The sequence below is a fragment of the Miniopterus schreibersii genome (genome assembly GCF_964146895.1).
Source record: "Miniopterus schreibersii genome assembly, chromosome: 15".
NCBI classification, from domain to species: Eukaryota; Metazoa; Chordata; class Mammalia; order Chiroptera; family Miniopteridae; genus Miniopterus; species Miniopterus schreibersii.
The window spans coordinates 34,024,250-34,048,937 of NC_138115.1; the positions used below are offsets into that span (position 1 = coordinate 34,024,250).

The 24,688-nt window shown below is 36.8% G+C and overlaps 1 protein-coding gene across 8 annotated transcripts in view; it reads right to left on the bottom strand.

Moving 5' to 3' along the window:
* TBC1D5 (TBC1 domain family member 5) overlaps positions 1–24,688 on the bottom strand; it is a 361,094-nt gene that overhangs the window by 157,458 nt on the left and 178,948 nt on the right. For all 8 annotated transcript variants that reach the window (XM_081159844.1, XM_081159851.1, XM_081159850.1 and 5 more), the window contains 5 exons: positions 14,408–14,516; positions 12,853–12,942; positions 12,682–12,756; positions 11,496–11,563; positions 1,344–1,446 (listed from right to left, as the gene is read on the bottom strand). In XM_081159844.1, coding sequence (XP_081015970.1) covers positions 1,344–1,446; positions 11,496–11,563; positions 12,682–12,756; positions 12,853–12,942; positions 14,408–14,516 — 445 coding nt within the window. The remainder of the gene's footprint in view (positions 1–1,343; positions 1,447–11,495; positions 11,564–12,681; positions 12,757–12,852; positions 12,943–14,407; positions 14,517–24,688) is intronic.

Below are 24,688 nucleotides of genomic sequence, written 5' to 3' on the forward strand. Positions count from 1 at the left end.
TACTTCAATAACATTTATAGTTTTCTTCATTTAGCTTTTGTGCCTATATTGTTAAATTTATTTCTAGGTATTTCATAGTTTTGGTTGGCATTATGAATGGTATATATTTTTTCCATTTCCCATTCTAAATGGTGATTTATATAATATAATTATATTTCATGTGATTACATGTAATTACCATGTAATTAATATAAAGACATATCGCTAATATTAAAACAAAGATAAAATTAGTTCCCTTGGGTATTCTATGTATATAATAACAAATGTATTATTTAGGACAACTGTAATATGACTTTATTATCTTTAAACTGATCAAGTTTATTTCAAATTAAATACACTGCTCTCACCATGAGTGTTTTCTGTTATATTACACTGAAATTAGGTGGTTGTCAATTGGACATATGTCAAAACTTTTGATTGTTATAGAATTTACTTAGTTTGGATTTCCTCCTAATATACATTTTGAGAAATACATAAAAATATTCAACTTGATGTATTTTTTTAAAAATCCTCACCCAAGAATATGTTTTTACTGATTTTAGAGGGAGCAGAAGGGAAAAAGAGAGCGAGAGAAACATCTGTGTGAGAGAGAATATTAATCGGTTGCCTCCTGTAGGCACCAGGACCAGGGATCGAACTACAACCTAGGTATGTCCCCTGACCAGGAATTGAACCTGAATCCTTTTGGTGTACAGGACAATGCTCCAACCAGCTGAACCATTGGGCCAGGGCTCAGCCTGATGTATGTTTATTGGAACACCATATGTTTAAGTAGAAACTTAGATACTTCTTTACATATTAAGTAAATAATTTACATTTCAATTAAAATAATCCAGCAATCTTTTTTGCTTTAGTAATGGGAATGAATCAAGTATCAGGATCACAAAGAATACCATATACATTTTAAAAAATTTAGAGGAACCCTCTGAAGTTATATTACTGGTAAGTTTTAAAGAGTAAAAGGATACTTTGTTTTTTACATGGCATGTCACATATTCATAAATGCTGTACTTAGAAACAATATTTATACATACAACTCTGAAAAGTTTTATTACTAGATTGGCTTCAAAGATATTGTTTATAAACAAACTCCCAAAACTTGAAGGAAAAGACTGAATGCCTTGTAGAGACAATTTGGTGAAATGTCTTATAATACGGAAGAAGCATATGTGCCTCAATGAGCTTACTTTTCTCACCGTGCAGCTGACAAGCAGCCCTTTGATTGCTTTCCTATTACGATACAACTTTGGATACAATAAAGGCTACATTATTGCTCCATCATTTGTCAAGCTGTATAGAAAATTTTGAGTCAATGGATGCCACCTGTACGATATTTTCATTACCTGTTTATAAAGCAACTGCTCGTTTTCTCTAGCATAACAGAAAAGAACATCTGTAAGAATCTTCCTCACATTTTCTTGTCGGAAAAACTGCATTTCAGGAAACCTGAAAAAAGAAAACACAGAATTGAAATGACTATCACAATTCCAAGAATTACCCTCCAACTCTCATCTCTGAGAGGTGCAAGGCTGCTTGAGGTTTTAGTTCAAGTCTCTATTTGCCAAGCAACTTATGCCATTGGTGGGACTTATATGTTAAGGCAAAAAGGATGAGGAGAGGGAAATTATTCTGTCACAGAGGGAGGCAATGCCCTTCAACATCTAAATATTTCAAATGTTTTCCGTATGCTTAAAGTCACCACATGGTGAATGCAACAACTTAAGCAAAATGAATTACAGCCTATGTATTCAGGGTGGGGGATTGCTTTGTTTTAGCCCATTTGGTTTATAGGACTAGAATGTGACCTTGTTATTGCCAACTTTTCAAAAAAAATTATCTTTTTAATGCAAATATGAGGATTTAAATTATTATACATGACCACACTGTTAATTTTACCTAATTAAAATGTAGACTTCATTATAAAAAGTCCAACATTTATAAAGAGATTCTAGTAGGCTGAACCCCAAGATACCCCTCATCCTTCTTCATCACTAATCACCTCTTGTTTTACACCTACTCATCCCTCAGCGCCACAATCTGAAGCAAAGCTGAGGCACCGCCACATCTACAAGGATTGCAGTGCATGTCTCTCCAAGAGAAGGACTCTAAAAATATAACTGTATACCATCATAACCCTACAGCTACTAAAAATAATGACATAATAATTAAATCGAGTATCCAGTCAATGCTCAAATATCTCTAAAAATTTTCCAGTCTGTACAAATCAAGATCCAAGAAATGTTCACACATTGCAATTTGTTGACTCTTACTTGATAAATTTGCCCTTCCTCTCTTTTTTATAAGAAACCAGGTTCTTTATCCTACAGAAACTTCCCACATGCTGAATTTCACTTATTGTTCCTCCATTTTGTTATTTAATACATTCCTCTTCCCCCTGTATTTCCTATAAACTGGCACGTAGGTCTAGATTTCATCAGATTCAGGTTCAACTTTCAACAAAATTCTTCATAGGTGCTGTGATGGTTTTAGTGCATGTTCACAAATTCTTTGGCATGCCTCCTGTAAAAAAGTAAGTCGGATTCCCCTCCACCTGAATACGTGCTGGCCTTCGTGATAGTGTCTCACAGAGAACGCAGGGATGCTGCGACATAGCTTCTGCCTGGCTCTGCATCTGGACACATCCTTGGAACCCAGATACCATGCTGCTAGGAAGTCAAGCAGCTACATGGAAGAGCCACGTAGAGGTGGTGTAGCCACAGCTCCAGAGGTCTCAGATGAGAGACAGCTTCAACAGCCAGCCATGTAAGTGAGCAAGCCTTCAGAAATTCCACCCCTAACCTGCAAGCTGGCCTAGCCAATACCACGTGGAACAGAGACAGACTGTCCTGCTCACACCTGTCCAAGTTATAGATTCATCAACAAAACAAATTCTGCTGCTGTTTTAAGCTTTGGGGTGGTTTACAAGGCAGCAGTAAATCACTGGCATAGCTGGTGCTGTGAACTTCCATCAGGAGGCACACGTTAACTTACCCCTCCTTTTGTGATGCTAGCAACCACTGATGATCATTGCCTAGACCTATTAATTCACTAAAGGTTGTAAAATGGTAGAATTATAATTTTATCATTTTTCTTTCTTTATTGTCTGAAATACATATATAAAGAAAAATTCCCCTTTGTCAATGTTTAGTTATCCTTAAGTACAGATCATCATAATTTTGGAAAAGCTTGTTGATTTCCAATGCATTTTCTCATGAATACTTATGGACATATAAGATGTATAAAGGACAGAATGGCCACTAATTCTGTCACAAAAGTGGTTTATGACAACCAGACTGTTCTTTTTCTCTTTTGGAACCCTTCTCATGTGCCTAGAGTACATGGGAATGAATCAGGAACTGAGAGATGGAGGACGACTATATACCAACTTTAGAGCGCAATAGCCAGGAACTCAGGCACCTGGTGGGAGCTGACCGGGAAGACGTTCAATAAAGCACTTGCCTTCATAACACAGAAAGACAATGAAGGGAAGCCAGGCAAATATCTGGGCTGTCTATAATGAAGAGTTTCTCAGACAACAAAGAGACAAAAAGAATATTTCCTAAGCAAGAAAAGGGTTAAGAAAAGAGTGAAATGATAAAGGGCTTTGTCACGGCATTATAGTACATAATTAGGTAATTAGAAGTATTAAAACAGACAAAGCATTGGGCCCAGATGAATTACTGAAGATGCAAGTATTCAATAAGATGCCCCAAGGGGGAAAATAAAGCCCTTGGTGAAGGTTTATAATCATGCAGTAGGACAGAGAAGCACAGAAGGACTTCAAGGAACAATAACTGATGTTATGCCCATACTTCAAAAACAGAATTTCAAAGCAAGCATTCATCCAAAATTTAAAATGAGTTAATGAAAACTCCCTAGAATACTATTAAACACCAAAATAACTATAACACCTTATTCTGGTTTATTGTTTTATTAAAGAAAAACTGAAAAATCAAGCAAAAACCATATAGGAACAATTTGATATAGAATGAAAGCAGGTGCACCGGATACTTTTTCTTCCTGTGCTCCCGCTATTTGGTTGATGATTTCACCATTCTCCCTATTCAACCAAATCTGCTTTCTCTTCATTCCTGGCACACAGCTGGATTTAATTCCCCAGTTTCCTTTTCAGTTAGCTGTGGCCCTGACTCAGTGCCAGCCAATGGAATGAGAGTAGAAGTGATGTGTGACCCCCAAACTCATCCTCCCACCCCAGTAAGGCTCCATAGACATTTCCCCTGACAGCTACATAGAACGGGGAAAGAGGTAATCTGAGCAACCTGGGAAGCTACATGTGGATTGTGGTTATTTTAAAAATGTATCTGCAAATTCTTTAACACACTTCCCTTCTTTCTTGGATTGCTTGCTCTGGGGGAAGTATCCTCTGGAGAGAGACACTTAAGCAGTCCCATGGAGAAATCCACATGGAGAAGAACCCATGCTGATCCTCCAGCCCAGTCAGGCCTTCAGATGACTGCAGCTCCAGCTGAAACCTGACTGTAATCTCTTGAATCTCCTAAGCCAGAAGCTTCCAGCTAAGCTGCTCCCAAACTCCTGATATGCAGCGACTATGAAATAAATATTTGTTTCAAGTCTCTAAGTTTTGGTTGACTTATTCTAGCAGGAGTAGATAACTAAGATAGGTTTCCATACCTAGAATTGGGGTGTTGCTAAGAAACCCTAAGGTACGTGGTAGATTTGTTTGTGGGACTGAACAGAAGCTGGAAGGACCTTGCATAAAGCATCAGTGAAAGACGAAAGGGTGTGAATGAGACTGTCAACAAAAGACAGACACAGCCCAGGAGGACCTGGCTGCCAGTGAGGGCTTTTACAGGGAAACATCCCTTATTGCGTGGTGGCAACACGGCAGTCTTTAGTTACAGGGAAAATGGAAAACATACCTAATAAACTGGGTGATCTACCTAAGGGGCAGTCCAGCCAGAGTGTTAAAGGCACTTCCTGGGCTATAGTTGTTACTTATAGTGGGATGAAAGAGGGGGAAAGCGAAAGGAAGGACCACTCTACACAAAGGTGCTAGGACTTGCTGGGCTTCAAATAAAACTTGCTCCTCCTCAGCCTCTCTAGTCAGCAAATGATGCAAACATTGAGACAATGCTTCTGGGCAAAGGGCAAACCTAAAAACGAAACCAAGGGTGTGAATGTAAAATCCGCTGTTAAAAGATCTCAGAAAGCTCTAAAGCAAGGCCTCAGAGAGCCCTTCTGTCTGACAAGACGCCCTGGTAAAGATCTGAAAAGCCTCACAGAGCCTTCAGCAGTCAGGGATGCTACTCAACAGCCTGTGCTGCACCCAACAGCCTCTCACAGCGAAGAGTTAATTGGCCCAAAATGTCAATGATCCCAAAGCTGAGAAGCTCTGCATGAGAGCACATGAACCCAGGGGGCAGAAACAGTATCTACTTATTTAATGTTTAATCTCCACCTCCTTCTGAATACGTGAGATCCGCCACTCATGTTTCCATCTCCCACTTGCGTCACTAGCGCTTTACACCCAGAAGGTATCTGATAAATATTTCTTGAATTGAAAAAAATGCTAAATTTAGGTAAACAAGATTGACATAAAATATTACAGAGTAGTGCGTGGTAAGGCCTGGAGTCGGAGGTGTTATTTCCATTTTGGCCATTAACGAGTTATCTTTTTCCAAGTCATATTCTTTCTGAACTTGAACTTTCCATGTTTGCAAAATAAAAAGGGATTTACTAGGTAACTACCAGTGACACAAGGGCCTGTTACGGGTGCCAGGCGCTAGGGAGGCGAAGGTTCAAAACACAGGAGCTAAGTACAGAAGGAGCCCAGGAGAGAAAATAGACATTTTACAGGTCTTAATCAAAATAAAAGGTGCATGACTTATAAAAGAACAGAAGAGACACAATTTCTTTATGAGGACCCTTAACTTGTAGAACAGAAGCTTGTAAACAGTAATCTCTCAGATAGTACTTGTTGAATGAATAAATAAATAGGCAAACCCACAAACATACAAACCAATGAAAATTAAATCTACGGAATGAGGGACTGGAGGTGGGGAGGCGAAGTATGAAAAAGGCCAGACCAGGGCTCAACTGTCTTTGCTTCTGTAGTTAATAAAGACAAGAGAATCAAAGCTATCACAGGCCATAACGCAGTGGTGAACACTGATTTTAAAAAGGCAAAGAAAAGAAGGTAGGCATTTATTGTGATGACATGTGGTAGGGTCCAACCAAAGCACCACAGAAAAAGTCTAAATGAAAAGTAGGCGTTTGAAATCACCATACAGATGAGAAGATGAAAGCAGAAGGGTTAGGATAATAGGAAATATCAAACAGTGCATATGGAGAAAGGGCAGGTGGGGCTGGAGTGTCAGGAGGTTGCATTTACTGCCATGTCAATAGAAGCTCCCGTCAAACATTCTCTCTAGTTCTCCAAGGCTCAGTTACACAGCAAGCCTTCTCTCCCACTGACTCCCCTTCTCAAAAAGCAACCCACTTTCTATTCATACCATAAAAGTGAAAAATTAGGGAAATATGTGTGCGTGTGTTTTAAGTGCAAGACCCATTTACCCTTGAAGCAATAAAGTAGTTTCCATTCCAAATCCGCATGGAAGTATGCAAAGATTGCTGCACCAATGAACTGGATATGCCTACTAGGGATATTTCAGGACGGGGTATTACTTTAGCACCTATCACACTTTACTTTTTAACATTCTCTTCATCAATATTGAACCCACAACTATAAGTAGTGCTAAAAAATATGGCTTAATTTAAAGCAGGGGGATCTCAACAGCCCAAACTCTTCTGGTCAGCAACTCGGGTGACAGACTGCTGCTGCTCCCGGTACACTGCTCCCAAGTTCCGAAGACTCACAGCATCAGGTGTTAATTAAAGCACGAAACTGTATCATCTGCAGCAAATGCACCTATATTTTCACTCAAATACTAAAAAAAAATTCTCAAAAATCGAAAATATTCTGTAAATTGGAATAACTATGTGATAAGAATTTGCATGCTTAAATGGAACAGAAATGGGGAAAAATACACATTAAAAACAGGAGCACTCCAGGAAAATACATATTTCTAAATGAATACATGTAACCATAATAACCAAATATTTTGTTGTTACCTTAAATGTTGTCAAATGAGGAAGGATTACAGGCCATTTGACAGAAGAATTGTTTCTTATATTCCTGAAAATCTGTTTTCCCCCCCTCTTTAATATTTAAGAAACACACACACAGGTTGCCGACAGCTCCCAGAGAGCGGCTTGTGTTGTAGTTTTCACTTTCTCGGCTGTGAACAAGTGCATATGTGAGGGCTGGTCGTGCATGCACAAGCGTGTACTCTGCCTGCATTAAATAAAACCACAACACAACACCAAGTGCATCCACTCATTCGTGTGTGCCTGCAGTCCACCTCGAGGAGACTGAAAATATAAATACAAGCTGCTATTTTGGTGTGATCACACGGAGATGGCAGCTTGTGTGTTTTTTTCTCTCTAACATTTTAACACTGGGCAGATTGTCTGCATTAACACACACCCAAATCAATTCTGCTCTGAAACTGCTTGTAAAATCTCCTTCCCGGAGGAATTTCTTTTTTATTTAAGTACAAAATGGGCTTGGAAGAAGCTGTATAAGAGACATTTAGGACATCGTACATTTATAAAGTGTAACAATCAAGTCACGTTACAGAATACTGATAGTATTTCTCCCAACAGGGAAACTGTGGAGAAGATGGACTTTAAACAAGAAAAAAATTAACAAGTTCACTTTGTAAAATCACTTTATCACTAATATAGAAAAAAATTTCAAAGTAGTCTAATTTTAAGCTGCCTACTACAGCATAACATAACTAAATTTGACGAAAAACTCAGGTAAGATTGGTGTACTATAAACATTCATGAAGGTTTCTTAAGGGCAGAGAAAGGAAATAAAAGTAATATCTAGCACACGCTACATATAAAAGTTCACTATCAATAAAAAACAAAATGCAGACATTCATATCAAGTACAAAACATAACAATGAATCCTCCACAGTGCTACCCAACAGAAATTTCTATAATAGGAATGCTCTAGATCTATGCTGTCCCATATAATAGCCATTAGCACTTGAAATACAGCTACTATGAATGAAGACTTCATTTAAAATTTTATCTTAATTAATGTAAATTTTCTTGCTATTTGTTAATTTGATTTTTACTAACAAGACACTTTATTGATTGATTGATTGATTGAGCTCCTCCACCCCACCCCCAAGGCCTTCCCCAGACCAGTGTTTGTGTCCATTTAAATGGCCACATGAGCCTGGTGGGCACCAAATTGGACAACACACATCTATAGTTTTAAAAAGAATTTCAGCAATTTTTAATGAATCCACAAAATATCAAATGAAGAGCTGAAAATAACTAAGGAGTCGTAGTTTGTTTAAATAGATTATGTCAGAAGCTTGGCCCACATATAAACTATAAACAAAATGAAGGATTCATTTGAGAAAGTTGGACCTTTGCAGATCCAACCATATCATGGAGATTAAGTAGGAAAGAAGGTGACTCACTGATGACTGAGCTGCCTGAAGTGCTAACTGAAATAACCCTACAATACCCAGAAACAAAAGACCGAATACGGAAGGTGAGGACTAGCACATCCAACAGGCAATCGGATAAACTTTAAAATATAGTAAAAGTTTCAATGATAAAACTAAGTTAAATAATTTTAATCACTTAAATGAAGGGAGAAGGAGAACACATCTGAGGAAAAGACGATACTATTTGGCAAAAGCTTATAAATATGCTAATTTGCAAGTGATGTTATAGACACTATAAATAGACTTTTAGAATAGACCTTGATAGACCAAATAACAGACTTCTTTGGCATCTCATATGGAAATGATATTTCATTCTGAACTCAACACTTCCCATCATTTTAAATAATACTGAGTTTCATTTATTGTTACAGCCTTTGAAGCATCGCAAAATTGGTTTGGAATGGACGATTTGAATTCTGAATGAGAAATGCTGTAAACTGGAACTCCTGGATTTACTTTTTTATTATCAGTTTTTTCAGTAATAAAAATGAGAACAGTAACAACCTCATTAGGTTGAGATAAAGAACAATTAATTGAAATGAATACAAAACCCTTTGAGGCAAAAAAAAAGGGTTAGTAGAATAAAAGAATATTAAAATTAGTTGAAAGAGGAGATAGTACTTAATATAGTGACATACTGAGATCAAATAAATTCAATAATGATGGCAATGATGCAGCTTATGAGATGAAATTATCTTGTTTAAACTCAGGCTGAAAATAGATTTGTGTGTTTTTTAAATGTGCTTATATCTCTCTTAAACATCAACTTGACTCTGTATAGTGAGACAAAAACAACATTGGTCCATACCCTCCAGAGGCTTACTGTTAGATTTCAAAGATGAGAGTTGGGCTAACACAAAGCTCTTGCACATACTGTTTCTATTACAGCACCAGTTATCTTGGACTGAAACTTTTTTTGGCTGCTTTCTCTATTAGATTTTGAGCTTCTTAAGGGTCCATGCCATATTTATCTTGGCATCTCCAGTGCCTGGCTCCCAGAGGAGATTAATATAAATGTATTGACTACATTGGCAGATTGAATACCTTGGCAGGTCTAAATAAATATAAGACCAAACAAAATTAAGTAAATCATCAAAAAGTTATTAAGAAAATTCTACTAGAACATAGAATAGGCACAAATTGTTTCCAGTTGTAAAGAACAGAAAACGCTCCATTAACAGATTGGTGATGAACTCAGACTTTGAAGAATGAACTGTCAGGAATCTAACAGGAAGGACCGGGGGTTAGTAGCATTCCCAAGGCCAAGTAATGCAAAACATGGAAAATGGATTAATTACCTATCTCTTGCAGTACTATCCATGTGTTACAGCCCTGTTTGCTATTTCTTTTAATGGCCCACATGGCCTTGGAGTATGCCCTGCCTCCGTGACACACTCCTCCACTTCCATCTGATAATGGGAGATTATTATCCTTATTAGCCTCTTCGAGCTGATGCTGTCAACTTTTCTAAGATAACTGCCTCATATTTTAAGAAAGAGATGCCTTTACTGCTTCGTTAGCAACATATACCTTGCATTTTGTTTTTAGAGGCCCGTTTTCCTCCCACCGATCCCTTAGTTACTTCAATGACTGATGAGGAAATTTATTCTTTTTGTTTTATTCCACAAATATTAATTGAGTGCCTCCTGTGCACAAACACAGTGGCATTCTACTTCCTGAGATTAATACTGGAGACATCAAGCACAGCCACCCCACACCTCCGAGATCTGCTTCCCTATAAATGGTGACTCCTGGTAACTGGATAACTCAAGCTCATCGGAATGATCCCATACCTTCCACTCTCAACCCACTACTAGTGCCAGCTTTCCAAGATTTTGTTTTACTCTCAACTCATGATTCCTCTGAATTATTTTCATTTTGAAAAAACAATTCATTTGTTAACTATTTAGCATAACCTTAAGAATAGTCCATGTCACCTGATTATTGCTTGGATCTGGAAAGAGAGGAATAGCAGAGAGCCAGAGGCCATGGCACTGTGATAGATCTCATAGGAGTTTAACTTAAAGTAGGCAGATGGGCAAAGCTGCAGAAGGACTTAGAAGAAGGCATCAGAGATACTCATGACTCTGGGTATACCTGGCTTGTCCTAGATCCTGATGATTAAATCAAATCTACTAACATGTATGTGATTGTTTCCAGTTTAAAGTATAAATGTATCTCATTTATTACTATTACAACAGATACTCATTTATCTATAACAATACTGTGTGGTGATTACTATTTTCCCCATTTTAAAGAAGAGGACACTGAGATAGACATTCATTGAAAGTCATTTGCCCAAGATGATAGCATATGTTGCTAGAACTTACCCTAGGATCTTCTTCCACAAATTCCATGTACTTCTCACTACTTGACCCAGAAAGATGAGGTCAATGTATAAAAGTTTTGGATACTGACTATGTGCTAAATAAAAAACTACTTTTTTACATGGTAAATACTGAGTAGACTGAGAGCAGAAATTGTTTGCAAACCTCAATGGCTTCAAGAGGAAGAGAAATAAAGAGGGTAAAAATAATAGTTGTCACTTAAAAAGTAATTTGGTTAGAAAGGAATTCAAAGGTGTAAAGCAAGAGATAAATCTTGCCAGCAGTACCAGTATTATGAAAACATAATATAACCTTAATCAGAAGCACATGACTTCAAATAATTGTTGGCAACAGAAACAATGATTTAACATTATTCTAAGAGTATCAACATCATAAATATAATAACTTATTTTGAAAAAGGGAATGCAGAAATCTGTATTTTAAGAATAGAAAATAATAGTTATTATCAAAACTTGGCCAAAATAACTTTGTTATTAACACAAGGCTCCTCAATGGATTTTGCACTTTGCTAAAACACAAAGAGGCAACACTAATTTGAATTACAGTTAAGTAATTTATAAATAGTTCTACATACGTTCTTGTGACATCTTGTTCAATCATCGATCGAAGTTCTTTATCTTGGAAGAATTTGTTCCAAAGACTCTGAAATAAGGAGAACAACCTATATAAAATAATCTCACACCTTTGCTTGGCTTTTATCATCTCAATTTAATAATTTAAATAGCTGAATTTATCCTTTGAGCTATCATTTCACATTGCAGATAGGAAACCTGAAACTGGAGCAATTTTTATTAAAATCTAGTTTACTCTCAGAAATGCATCCTTATTCTAACATCGATTTTTCTAGTGATATTACTGTATATATTTAATTTTTTTCTGTTATCCATATAAAGTGAATGATGTTTTTACTGCTATAACCCAGTACTACCCCTACAACAACAAAAAGGTCTCCTTGAATTAGAGCAGTGCCGTAGCCCAACTGATCCCAACATGAACCTGACCTGAATTCCCAGTACACTAAGAAAGAAACGTAATGTTTTCTGCGAAGCTTGGTATTCTAAATGAATAAATTTTTATGTGCTTTTTTAAATGCGAATTTAAGTAAAGTTTTGAAATTTACTTAACAATATTATATGCTGCTATACTATAGACTATATTATAATAATGCTATGTATCAGGAAAAAGAAGGGCTAATATTATATATTAACTGGAAAAAAATTTGTTAGCAGGAAACCAGGAATTAGAACAGTAATTAAAGAAGTTATACAACACCCGTAAAGTAGTAATTATTCCTAGTCTCCATGAGGATGAGTGGAGGTAGGTCTAATCTTTTCCCTGATCTTTAAAAACTTCTTCATGGACTACAAATGGTTTCTTTTCTTCTTGTAAGTCCTACCAAATGAGCCCTTCTCTATTTTTATCATGAAGGGAGGCTTTCGTCCCCGCTCCCTACTGCAACCCTTGATAAAACAGAGCCATCCTCATCTTTATGCTCTTCCACTTTACCCTTAGTTCGTACAGACCTCCTTGGGACTACTTCTTTGCAGTGCTAGTCCACAGAAATAGATCATACACTTCCTACAACACAGTGTGTATACAGCATGAAATAATTTCCTTGAGCTCTTAGGTGGTATAGTAAGTAGGGGTTAAAAAAATAGTTGGTATGAAATAACGCTGCTTTTGTGGTGATTGATAACCAGTCTGATAAACATGTTCTTATGGACAAAAGAAGTTGCGATATGAATAAAGATGAACTTTACCCCTTCATCCTGTGAAAGGGGATTATTGATCATCAAGTCCTGCTGGCCAACAACCTTCCTCGGGTTTGTGATATGCTGGTAGGGAGAGAAAGAACACACACAAAGGTCAGAGGCCAATGGACTTTGAAGCGTACATTTGAAGAGAATTATATTAATTAAAGTACAACTTACTATTTCTTTGATGTTGCTATACCATGCTCTTAATTCTTTAATTTTACTTATCCACTGACTTTTATCTTGAGGAAGAACACAAAGAAATAGCTGTCAAGAGGAAAAAAAACTCTTGTAAAAAAATAAGAAATGTGAAACTATGCCAAACAGAATCACTTGAAAATTGAGATACTCATATTCCCGGTATTTCATTTCTATCACCATTCTAATTGTCAATAAATTATATTTGGAGATATTTAAAAAGTATATATTTGGACAATAAAAAATGTGAACAAAGGCCAAAAACCCCCCCCACAAGATCTCAAAAGCTACAACACAAAATGGAGTCAACCTCCTCTCCAGATTTATATTAAAGATGAACAAAAAATTCATTGGGGTTCAAGTATAATTCTGATTTTACAGTCCTGAATTTCTATGCCAGTGAAATGGAGAAGTACTGTTTGGGGGTAAAAATGACATTAACAGGCATAAGGTCCAATAAGTAATTTCAAGGTTTAAGATTTGTCTTAAATAAAGCAGGTAAAGGACAGAGGAGAGCAATCTGAGGACACAGCCTGAGAAGTGAAGTCATTCCTTTTACAGCAGAAAATTTAATTTACAACTGGCAATCAGCTTGTGAAAATAACAAGCATTCTTAAAAAGACAAATTTGATCTAATTTAGTTTAATACAACATTAAAATAAATCTGGATTTGAGCTCATTTTTAGCAAATGAAGGATACTAAAAGTTAAACAACAAAGAATGGGGGGGCGGTGAGGCACAAATATTTGTATACAAATATTCTATCAGCAGGTCTGCTGCCTTAACTGTCTGCATCTAACAGAAGAAAAATGTATTTTAATTATTAATTATTAAATCTAAAACTGTCTAATACATCATGTTTTCTTACTGTCTTTACTTGCTGACTCCGGATGCTCAATTCATGCAGATCTACCCTAAAAAACTTTCAATAGAAGTCATTTTAGAAATGAGTCTAAACCTAAATTAATTCACTTTGAGAAGAAAAAGGGACAATATTTCCAAGCAACTAAAAAGATAACTGTGGATTATTATTACTAGTTTCGGCTCTTGGAAAGGGACTGACCTAATTTCCTCCCCCTTCTTGCTGCCCTACGCTGTGTATTTCTAGTAGAAGAAATATAAAAAATCTTTTCTATCTGCTATTTATGAAGAAAAAAGGGAGGGTGACTAAGCCACGGCACTTGCTATAACAGGAACCTGAAAGTGAATCCCCCTCCGCCCCTGCCCAGCTTCAACGATTTCTGCAAAGCCTCTGGGGAACGTTAAGGTGTTGCTTTGAATTCTGCTCCATCAAATGAGATGAAAAAACAGTTATTTCAAATGACTCCTTTACCTTCACTGGTTATTCAGAACTAAGGAGGTTCAACCTTATTAGTAAATGTCCTATGAAAGATAAACATGGATGGCCAAAAAAAGTGGAGAGTGCAGTCTCCTGGAAAATCCAGCGATCCCCCGCATGGGTAATCTTCCGGGGCATCAGGTAATGTGTTGATATACTGCAACCACAAACTGTAAATAAATATTTTCTTCTTACCTTCCAGCAAATGCTGCGGAACCTGCTGCTTCTCAGCTGCCCATTAATCCCCTTCTGCCTTATTGTTGCCAAGTAATTGTTGTTTACAAAGAGTTCTTCCCATTCTTTCCTATATGCAAGAAGCCAAAGCATGGAGATCCTTTTGTTAAAATGCTTCTGCTTGGAGAGGAGTGCCACAGGAAATTAATTTTAAGTAAGTCTAAGAAATGCAACTTTTAAGACGTATATGTTTAGTTGTGCACTGCTTCTGAACGCATGGCTGTCTTTTTGGACAGAGTTCTTCTGTAGATTTAATGAATATGTAGATCACTATAATTATGCCAGCTACTGAAATTCGTAATGTCTATGGAGGCTATTCCCTTTCCTCTAAAATGCTGGTAGTGCGGTTCAGTGAATAGACAAGACAAAAAATGAATATTAATATAAGCTTATGACTGGTTCAGCCATTGACAAAGATACACGTGCTCCAAAAATACACAACAGAAAGGTGTGTTGTTGATTATATTGGCTTCTCTCATGAAATAGCTGTTGAAATGAACGAAATTCTCTTCAATGTCAGGCTGGGCAGGTGAATATAACACAAGACTGCTTTCTCTAACTTTTAGTGCTATTTGCTATTGAAATCTCTGCAACTTCTTTCTACATGATCAGTTTTAAAATTTTAACAGGTGCAGGCAAATTTGAAAAAGAAAAACATCAAAAAATTAAAAAGCCTCACTGTAAAAACTGTTAAAGGCAAGCTTGAGTACCTTGCAGTACCTATGGCTGAGCAGATAAACAACCGAAATATGCCTCCCAGGCATGCAGGCACCAGGGGCCTAACACCTGTGCCTCATTAATATACAAGTAAATCTGCTCTACTGGGAAACAATTGGAAATTAATTGTCCCAAACCATTTACTGAGTTTGAATAAAGGAAGTAGACTTATATTCCCAGCATCCTGTACCAAACTAAACATCGAGAATCATTTGTCAACAGTTGAGGCAACTGAGTACAGCTTTATGAAATTTCTCTCAGATATAATAATGCCACAAGAAAGTATAATTTGAAATTTTTAAATCAAAGCTAAAAGCCTGGCAATCTCTTCAGAGACTTTCTCAGAAGAAAGACTATAAAACCCTCATGCATCCTTCCACGTGTACATTCAGTTGCCACTGGCCAGATCCTACTCATTTTGAGAAAGGCCAGCCTTGCGCTCTGCTATCTTACACCCAGAACTGTAGCCAACTGGACACCTGAGCTCAAAAACCAGGCTGTGGAGCAAGCTGCATCTTCTCCATAGTTTTCCAGAAGAGTTACCAGGACAATGGCACATTCCCTACTCCCTCGAGCAGGACAACCTCCAGCCTTAGCCCTGTAGCACTGCTCCCCGGTCCCACCAAGCCTTCTGCCAGGGGGCCTGGTGGGTAAGTATGCTGAGCGGGACACACACTCCAGAAATACATTCCTACCACCACTCTATGCAAGCTTCCTATTCTCATCACTCTATTTGTAAGAGAGATAATATTTCATTTTTATTTTAATTTGCTTTTGTATCATTAATGTAACTGAAAATTTTTCATGCTTTTGGGTCATTTTATTTTCTTCTTTTTTTAAACTTTCTTTCTTGTCCTTTGCCTGTGCTAAGCAGTATAGGACAGTGGTTAAGAATACAGACATCAGAACCACACTTCTGGGATCAGAAAGACAGCCATGCGTTCAGCAACAGTACACAATGTATAAGCTACTCAACCGGCTACGAGAGCACGAGCAAGTTACTTAACCTCCCTGTGTCTCTGTTTCATCATCTGTAAAATGGAAGAATAGTAATAGCATCTTCCTCAAAGAGTTACTATGAGGATTAAAATATATGATAGGCCCTCAGTATATCATAACATTCAAAAATTAATATTATTAATAATATTATAATAATGCTTTTACTATAGTATGCCTTATTATTGGTCTGAGAGAGGAGTTTTTCACATATTGACATCACACCTTTGCCTGCCATATCTATGTATTTTTAACCCAATCATCTTGATTCTTCTACCCCCTGAAGTTTTATTTTTTAATTTATGTATAATATAAACCTAACTAATTTCTCTTGATGATATTTCCACTGCTTTCATGCTTAAGTAGTTCTTAGCCACTCCAAGTTCAAAGAAATATTCACTGAAATCTTATGGTTTTAAAAATCACTTTAGTCCATTTGTATTACCTATAGTATTTTAAATACATTATCCATTTTCCAACAATATCACATATATTATCCATCTCTCTTATTGTTCAAATTTTGTTTTGATCCAATTTTTAGCAATACTCAAAGATGAGATCAGCAATGAGTACACAGAACATTACAGAAGTATATCTCAGAAACTGTATGTTTACATAGCTTGTGGTATGTAAACAAAAGCACAGATTTCAAATGTATTTAAACCCAAGAGGAATCAGAACTCATGAGAGACAATGCAGTTCCACAGCCTGAAAACACCGATACATTCTAGATCAGAGACGGAAGTGTGAGGCACTGACTCCCCAGCCTCTTGCAAAATCAGCTTCTATTCAAAGGTAGCAAGACAGTGTGAAAGTAGACACAGCTGCTGGCTGGATTCATTGCCATCTTGTGAAGCAAGCAGCCTTTTAAGGTCAAGTTACATACTACTTATGTAATGAAGGATAATCATTTGTTAGCTTAAATAAGATCCTGTGCCTTGATTACAGGGTTGGTAAAGAGAAAGGAGACTGAGGCATGTGAAATGGAAACACTATCTCTGAAATTCACAATCATTTAAATTTATTCATGGGTACTTATAGTTCCAATTAAGGTGTAACATCTCAAACTGATGAAGAGCTCTAACAACAGAGCAACATAAAGCCAGAAGATAACCTATTAATTGTCTTTCTCTTTTCTGGAATAGTGTTTGGTTAATACACTGATATGGAGTATATATAATAAACATTTAGTGCCCACCATGTGCTTAACACTCAGATATTTTTTTACAAAGCATAAAGGTAAGGGAGTAGATGTATGTGCAAACCAATAAAGATATGATTAAGGCAAAGTACTCTGGAGGGAGGAATAGTTTTATACCTAAAATTTAAAACTCAGTATAGAAAATAATACACTGTAGCACCATGGGCACTGAAATGCTACATCCAAGAACTGAGCTGCCCTGGCCAGTGTGGCTCAGTGGCTGAGCATCATCGCATGCACCGAAAGGTCACTGAAATCTTATGGATTCCCAGTCAGGGTATATGCCCAGGTTGCTGGTTCAGTCCCCGGCAGGGGTGCATATGGGAGGCAACAGATCGATGTTTCTCTCACATTGAATTTTCTCTCTCTTCCTTTTCCTTTCTCTCTCTAAAATCAATAAAACATACACACACATATGTATATATGTGTATATATGTATATGTGTGCGTGTGTGTCTGTGTATGTAATAGAAGAACTGAAGTGGCAGAGGTTCAACAGACCCTAAAGGGCAAAATGTTGAGAAGTGTAGCCCTTTGGGCTGGACTACTGAACTTGGGTGTAGACATGGGGAAAGAATAGCAAGTATTGAGGAGCCAGTGGTGAAATTTTTTTCAGTTTAATTAATAAAGAAAAGGTACTTGCTAAACTTTGTCTTACATTTAAAATATATATATATATAGTGTACCTGTAATAGCAAAAATCTGGCAGTAATGCTATTAAAATGCTTAGAAATCAATTTATGTCATAATTTGTAAGATTGTATACGTCTCACTGTTTCTAACCTCACCCAAGGATATGTTTTTATTGAGTTTTAGAGAGAGGGAGGAAAGGAAAGAGAAACACTGACTGCTGCCTCCCACAGGCTCCCCAGCAAGGACTGAACCTGCAGCCTGGGCATGCACCCCGCCTGGGAATCAAACCCACAACCTTCTGGTCTATGCGACGATGCTCCAAGTGGCTGAGCCACCAGGCAGGGCCAGATATATCACTTTTAACCTCCAAAACCATCCTCCTAGGGTGTCTACTTTGAATCACCTTTATAAATGAGGAAACTAAGGCTCATAAAAAGTAAATATGTTGTAAGAGAAAAAAGGAATGAGAATTAGCTTAAGCATCTTCCTGGAATAACATGGAAGACACTACAGGGGAACATATTCAGACATGGAAGACAAAAACTGCCCCTGGCAACACGGTAAGAGAGAAGTGTGCCCCTATACTGTCATCCCTAGATTTTTAGTTTTTGAACATCAAGTCCAAAGGTGTAGAGAAAATTTTCACCAGTTGGACAGGGAAGGCAAGTCAAGTGCAGCGTGTGGCTAAAGGTTCGGGGGCACTGAGGGGTTTAAATGCCTCAAAAGGAATGTTGGAGGCCTGAGGCCCTGAGGGCTCTCTTGACATAGCACTAGTGCCATCTAGTGGCAATTACTCTGCCTTGCAGGCACTGGGTCCCTGAAAACCACCAGCATCTTAGCACAGTTGAGAGAGGCAGAGATAAGCTGGTCTCATTTCTCATGCCAATGTTAGAGAATTAGTAGTGGCTGCCCTGGAAGCACTGTGCTGCGAAGGATTCCAAGCCTACCTTTGTGCTCCTCAGAGAATGCTGTTACTAATTTAAAATGATGGCCATGGGCCTTGCAATCATTTCTAAGAAAATGAAATCAACTTTCGCAGCAGCAGTTAATGCTTCCCTCTAAGAAGACCTACTTAGGTAGTTATGCCTCCTGCAATAGTTTTTTGTTTTTTTTTTAAACATGGAAATCAACCAGAATATGCAGAGAATAAATACAGCTGATGATCATAAGGAAATACCTAATTATGTATTTTAAGGTAGTATTTTCCCAAGCTATGAACATAAAATTAGTATGAAACTAGTTAAAGCCTTCTAAATGTAATTGTTAAAATACTTTTGTAACCTAAATAATGCATAAGTGACTTAATTATGTGGCAATTCTGGACTTGAAAATTTCCGAATCGTTGTCCCAAACGATGATACACTAGAGAAAACATTTTATACTGTGTATTTTATATGATGGCTTCTACTCCATTCTCAGGCTAACTTAAGAAACCCAAACGGCCACAATAACTGAAAAGAGCTCAGAGACTACAGATAGTCTAGTTCTTAGAATCTTCAGTACTTGGGTTAGAGAAGCTACTTTGATTTTTACTGATAATGAAAGCTGCTGAGAGCAGAGAAGGGACTATCTCTGGGGAAGAGGGCGGACACATGTTTCTGGCTGTCTGGGAAGTGTCTGAAAGGGGAAGTGTGCTAGAGAAGTCCCCTGAGGTGACCATGTAGTTTACAAGGTCAGCCAGTCAACCAGAATCATCTCATTTTTGAGGTTAGACTAATAGAATAATAGTAAAAATGGAGGCGAGGGCCGGATGAAGGTGGTGTGGAAGCACAAGAGCTCAGAATTAGATGGACAGAAGAGCCAAAGGTAAGAAAAGCAAACCTGATGCAAAAAGACTGATCTGATCTTATAACCCTCAGGTGTGCGCCATTACCTGCAAAAGCGCCCTGTTATATATGTGGCCTATCAAATGCAGAGGACAAAGGAAACAATAAGTTGTAACCTGTTTCTAATCTGCCTAGAAACACAGTGGAAGGTTTCTAGTGATGAAGGACTGTGCCATAGTTCCAACAGTCCATGTAAAGGAGTATGTAACTTCACACCATTTTAAAGGTATGATGTAAAAGTACTATTCAAATAGAACAAGGAACATCTAAAGTAGAAATCAATGGGACTATGAGAAGTGTAAATTAGGTATGTCAGCATCAGACTGCAGTGTGGCTCCAGATCCGGGTAAGCTACATCAGGACTGCAGGTGCCAAGATCAACCAGATAAACACTGATGTTATCTGTAATTACCTCATTTTTAGCTTAAATCACAGGTAATGAGGGAACTCAGAGATTCTAAAAGGCAATTAGAAACTGTACTGGCTTTTTTGCTTCCTGTATCAGGAATTTTTAAAAACTTACTTTTATTTAGAGCTTTTTCCCTCCATAATAAAACATTAGGGTACATCACTCATACATACATAAGTAAATATAAAAACAATGCACAATTGCTCACAAGCTTAAAGTGGGTTTCTTCCTAAGTCTCGGTGAAACGTTCTCACATAATGAGGCTCCATTGAAACAAAGGCTATAGCTCAGTTCGTTAACAGTAACTTATGATGCTGTTTTGATTCAGGTTTGTACTTAACTTGGAATTGAGAAATCTTGAGCCTCCACCTCAATATCCATGAGGACACAAAGAACTGAGTAGGCAACAGTCGGGACTATCAAATATAATAATATTCTTTTTTAAAAAACATGTATTAATTTCTTCAACATGTAGTTTTGAAGAGCTTCTAAATTCAGGGTGATTATTAAAGTAGGTAAACTCAACAAACATACTTTTAGAAAAGGAAACAAGCAAAGCCACAGCATAAAGTTATAAAAAGTTAACTACATAATAAAGGTACATAATCAAAGGATTGGCAGTTTGAAATGAGATGAGAAAGGATCCTGTACTAGACAATGTCTATGAAGCAGTCTGAAATGAGTATCTTTTTTATCCCATGGCTTATAGATGTTTCTTATCTCATTAATAAGGAAAAATCCCCCTCTCTAGACACCTCCCTGTGGACCTTCCCTACCTCTTCCCATTCCCGGCCCACCACACTCATCTTGAGATTTGTGGTAACTAGCATGAGCTTGATATCTAACTTTCTGTATGATAAAGAACTTGCCATACATTCTACAGGGTGTCCCCCCAAAATGTATACACACTTTAACAGCTGCTAGCTCAATTTTGAAAATGAAATGTATTTTAATAAACACTGCCATTATAATTATTCAAAGTGTGTGCAAATATTTTTTTGGGAACCTATGTAACATAAGCAATACTGTAAGGGAAATGGAGAATTGAGAACAAATTATTTTCCAGTAATTTAGAAGTAGGCATTTATTTAGCAAAATCTGATATCCTAATTAAAGGTCAATTCTATCTCTTAAAGCATATTTTCCAAGACTGGGCTGATTTATAGGTTGTTGCAACTATAGAAATAAACATACACTTGAAATACTTTATCTTACAAAAGTTAAAATGGATTATATTTTAAGTGAATCCCTCATTCATTTGATAACCTCTAGGTCAGCACTACCCAACAGAACTTTCAGAGATGACAGAAATGTTCTGTATGTGTCCAAAATGACTGGTGCAACTGAAGAACTACATATTTTATTTTAATAATTTAACAAACATAAATTTAAATAGCCCTATGTGGCTAGTGGTTCTCAAACTAGACAGCAAAATTCAAAGTATTTTAAGGATGATGAATCATTCATATTTATATTCAATCTTTAAAATAACAACTGTAAAGGTTCAAGGGATATAACAATAAATATACACATGATACATGCTCAGATATAGCACTACTGGGGAAAGAAGACATATGTTAAAAGTTAAATAATGTAAGTGGTCAAAAATCAAGGTAATTCCATAAGAGATGTAACACAATATATACTTAATTATAAATGAATGGTGCTACTAGTAAGATCAAATATACATGTAATAGGTTATTTTAATCTTTTCTGTCTCTAGCTCATTGCCTCTCCCTGTCTGTATTTCTGTCTCTACTACCCCTCTCTGCCCCTTGCTTAGCCCCACCTCCCTCTTCTCTCATTCACATACACAGAGAAGTTAGGAAAGCAAATCTTTAGTAATGATAATGATACTTCTGTAAGTTATCAAAAATGATCAATACTGGATCACAAGCCTAATCTACCCATACTCAACAATAGACTGGTTGAAAGATCCAGGAAATGGTCATTTTAAAGGAAGATAAATGGGTCATAAGATAAACTTTAGTTTAAGGTCAGTATGTAGTTTATAATTTTTTTGGATTAATGTGCCCTGGAAAACAATTGCCTCTGAAAAGGTAAGGAAATATCCCTACCCAAGGCCTACTAGAAAATCTCTCTTGTTTATAATTAAAAAAACAATAACTCATTAATTTAAAAATCTCCATGCCTCATTTACCCAGCATGATGAAAGGACAATGCACGCCTTTTTTTGTTTTGTTTTTTTAGTCAACACAAAAATGTTGAGAGTATCAAATATTTATAAGACTTAAAGGACTTTTGTCCAGATGTGGTATACATTTGGAAATTGCACAGCTATGTGCCCCTACATTAAATGACTCCACACTACTTTGCTTTTGGGGTTTCCCATTCTGTTTCTAGTGGCATATCTCTCATGACCATACTTGTCAGGCTATCATCTCCCAATTTGTATAATGATTACATAATTAGTTTTTAGAAATTCTTAATCTCTATTGGTATATTATTTTCTCAATTTAATGTCTTTTCAAAAATAAAAACAACAAACTAGACTTTAAACTGTTATACAGTCTAGCTTCACTTCAATATCAAACTATCATAATCTTTTTAATTACAAAAATGAGAAATACGACTAAGTGGAAGCAGAGTAAAGGCTGAACTTGAACAGATTTTTTGTCCATTTTAATATTTTCCATCTATTTCTAAGTTTCTGATTATATTCTAGTTGGTTGAAGCTATTAGAAATTAGACCTCTAGATACCAGATGTGTTATTGTATAATCAAAGAAAAGGGGGGAAATCCCTTTTCTTAATACTGGTTTTGGGGGTGGAGGAGAGAGGGCTGGGGAAAACACTGAAAGAAAGAAATCAGGGGTGTGGAGACCTCCTTTGAGTCTGCACTCTGTTTCCTATGAAACAACAATGGGAGTAGTATTTTTATTACTGATTTTTTTGAAACAGTTGCTCCACATCATAGGGGAAGATGAAACATTTTCTCATGGCCTCGTCACCCCAATTAAATAGTGTGTCATAAAATTTCCTGTGTTAGGCAGAAGTATTCTCCACTGCTGAAGTTTTATATTATTTCAAAGTTCACCTACTTCAAAAGGACCCAAATCTAGTCCTAACTTTATAAAAAAAAACCTTCTGTTATTCTGTTATTGCTATTCTGTTATCCATACACTGAGAAATTCAGATTCCAAATACATGCCACAAAAAATTTAATTATATGACCACAGACATCTTTATGAACCAAAGAGATATTTCCATAAAGTTGTTACTTATGGAAACATGGAATGCTACTATAAAACTTAAAATTAGCATCATAAGAAAATTCTCATTTTTCTACAGAACCTTTAAAGATTATGATTAGGAATGGCATCTAGAGATAAAGAGGCAGGGGTTCCCTCTCTAGGGTCCATCAACAACCCAAGCGGCAGTGGGGAAAACAGAAATGGGAGCAGTGTTAAAAATGCCAAACAGACCCCTCTGGCTTTGTTTATCCCATTCCACTCCCTCCACCTTCTCCCAAATCTCTCATGTGGGAAAAAAGTCCCTGTTCAACCTACATAGTCAGAATACAAAGGGGAGAAGCAGGTTCCGGGTAAGGTGGGGAGTGGCAAGCAAACAACAGTAGTTACTCTGGAGATTATAAATTTATAATGAGAGGTCTATGCCTGGTTCAATAATAGTAGAGCTCTCCAGCTCAAGAGAACCTTAAGTCCTAGAAGCACATTAAAAACTTAATGCCTATATTGAGTGTACAATAAAGATTTGCAGAATGATTGAGATATGTTAGTTCTCATAAACCAAAAAAAAAATATACTCATACACACACACACCAGAAAAGTACTTATAAAAGCTCTGGATTAAAAATAAAATGAAAAACTGGATTACTAACCACTGCTACTTTCCCCCAAAAGGCAAGGTAATCTGATATAGAATATAGACAAATATTGAGTATCAATTTCTAGTAAAATATTCTATGAAAATTTCATCCTTAAACTATGTCTTTGAAAGTTAAAAATCAAAAACCAGACATTAAGCATTACATAGACTTAACAATATAAAGCAGACCAACAAATGGATAGCAAGCTATTTGTAAAGTGTTTAAAAAGGTTTATAACTTTACAAGTTTCAACCCTAGTCCTATGCATTGTTTTCTCAAATTATAGCTCCGTCAACACGCTTCAACACCACTGACCAAATATTTAATTGATTTTGTCTCTCTCACTGCCATACCTAAAAAGCACAGCAGGCTAATATATATTACAAATTCACGCACAAAAGTTCACAGGGCTGACCATGAGCACATTTCAGCTGGGAACACCAGGGGCAGACAGAAGCGAAGGGACCTCAGTGCTGACTGACTCAGAGCAGCTTATTCTCATGTTTCAAATGTACACTTGTCTTTTCAAAGATAAACATTTACACAGTATTTAGATGAATTCAGCTTGCAGCTGACCATGTAAATAAACAAATACCAAAAAAAAATTTCCCC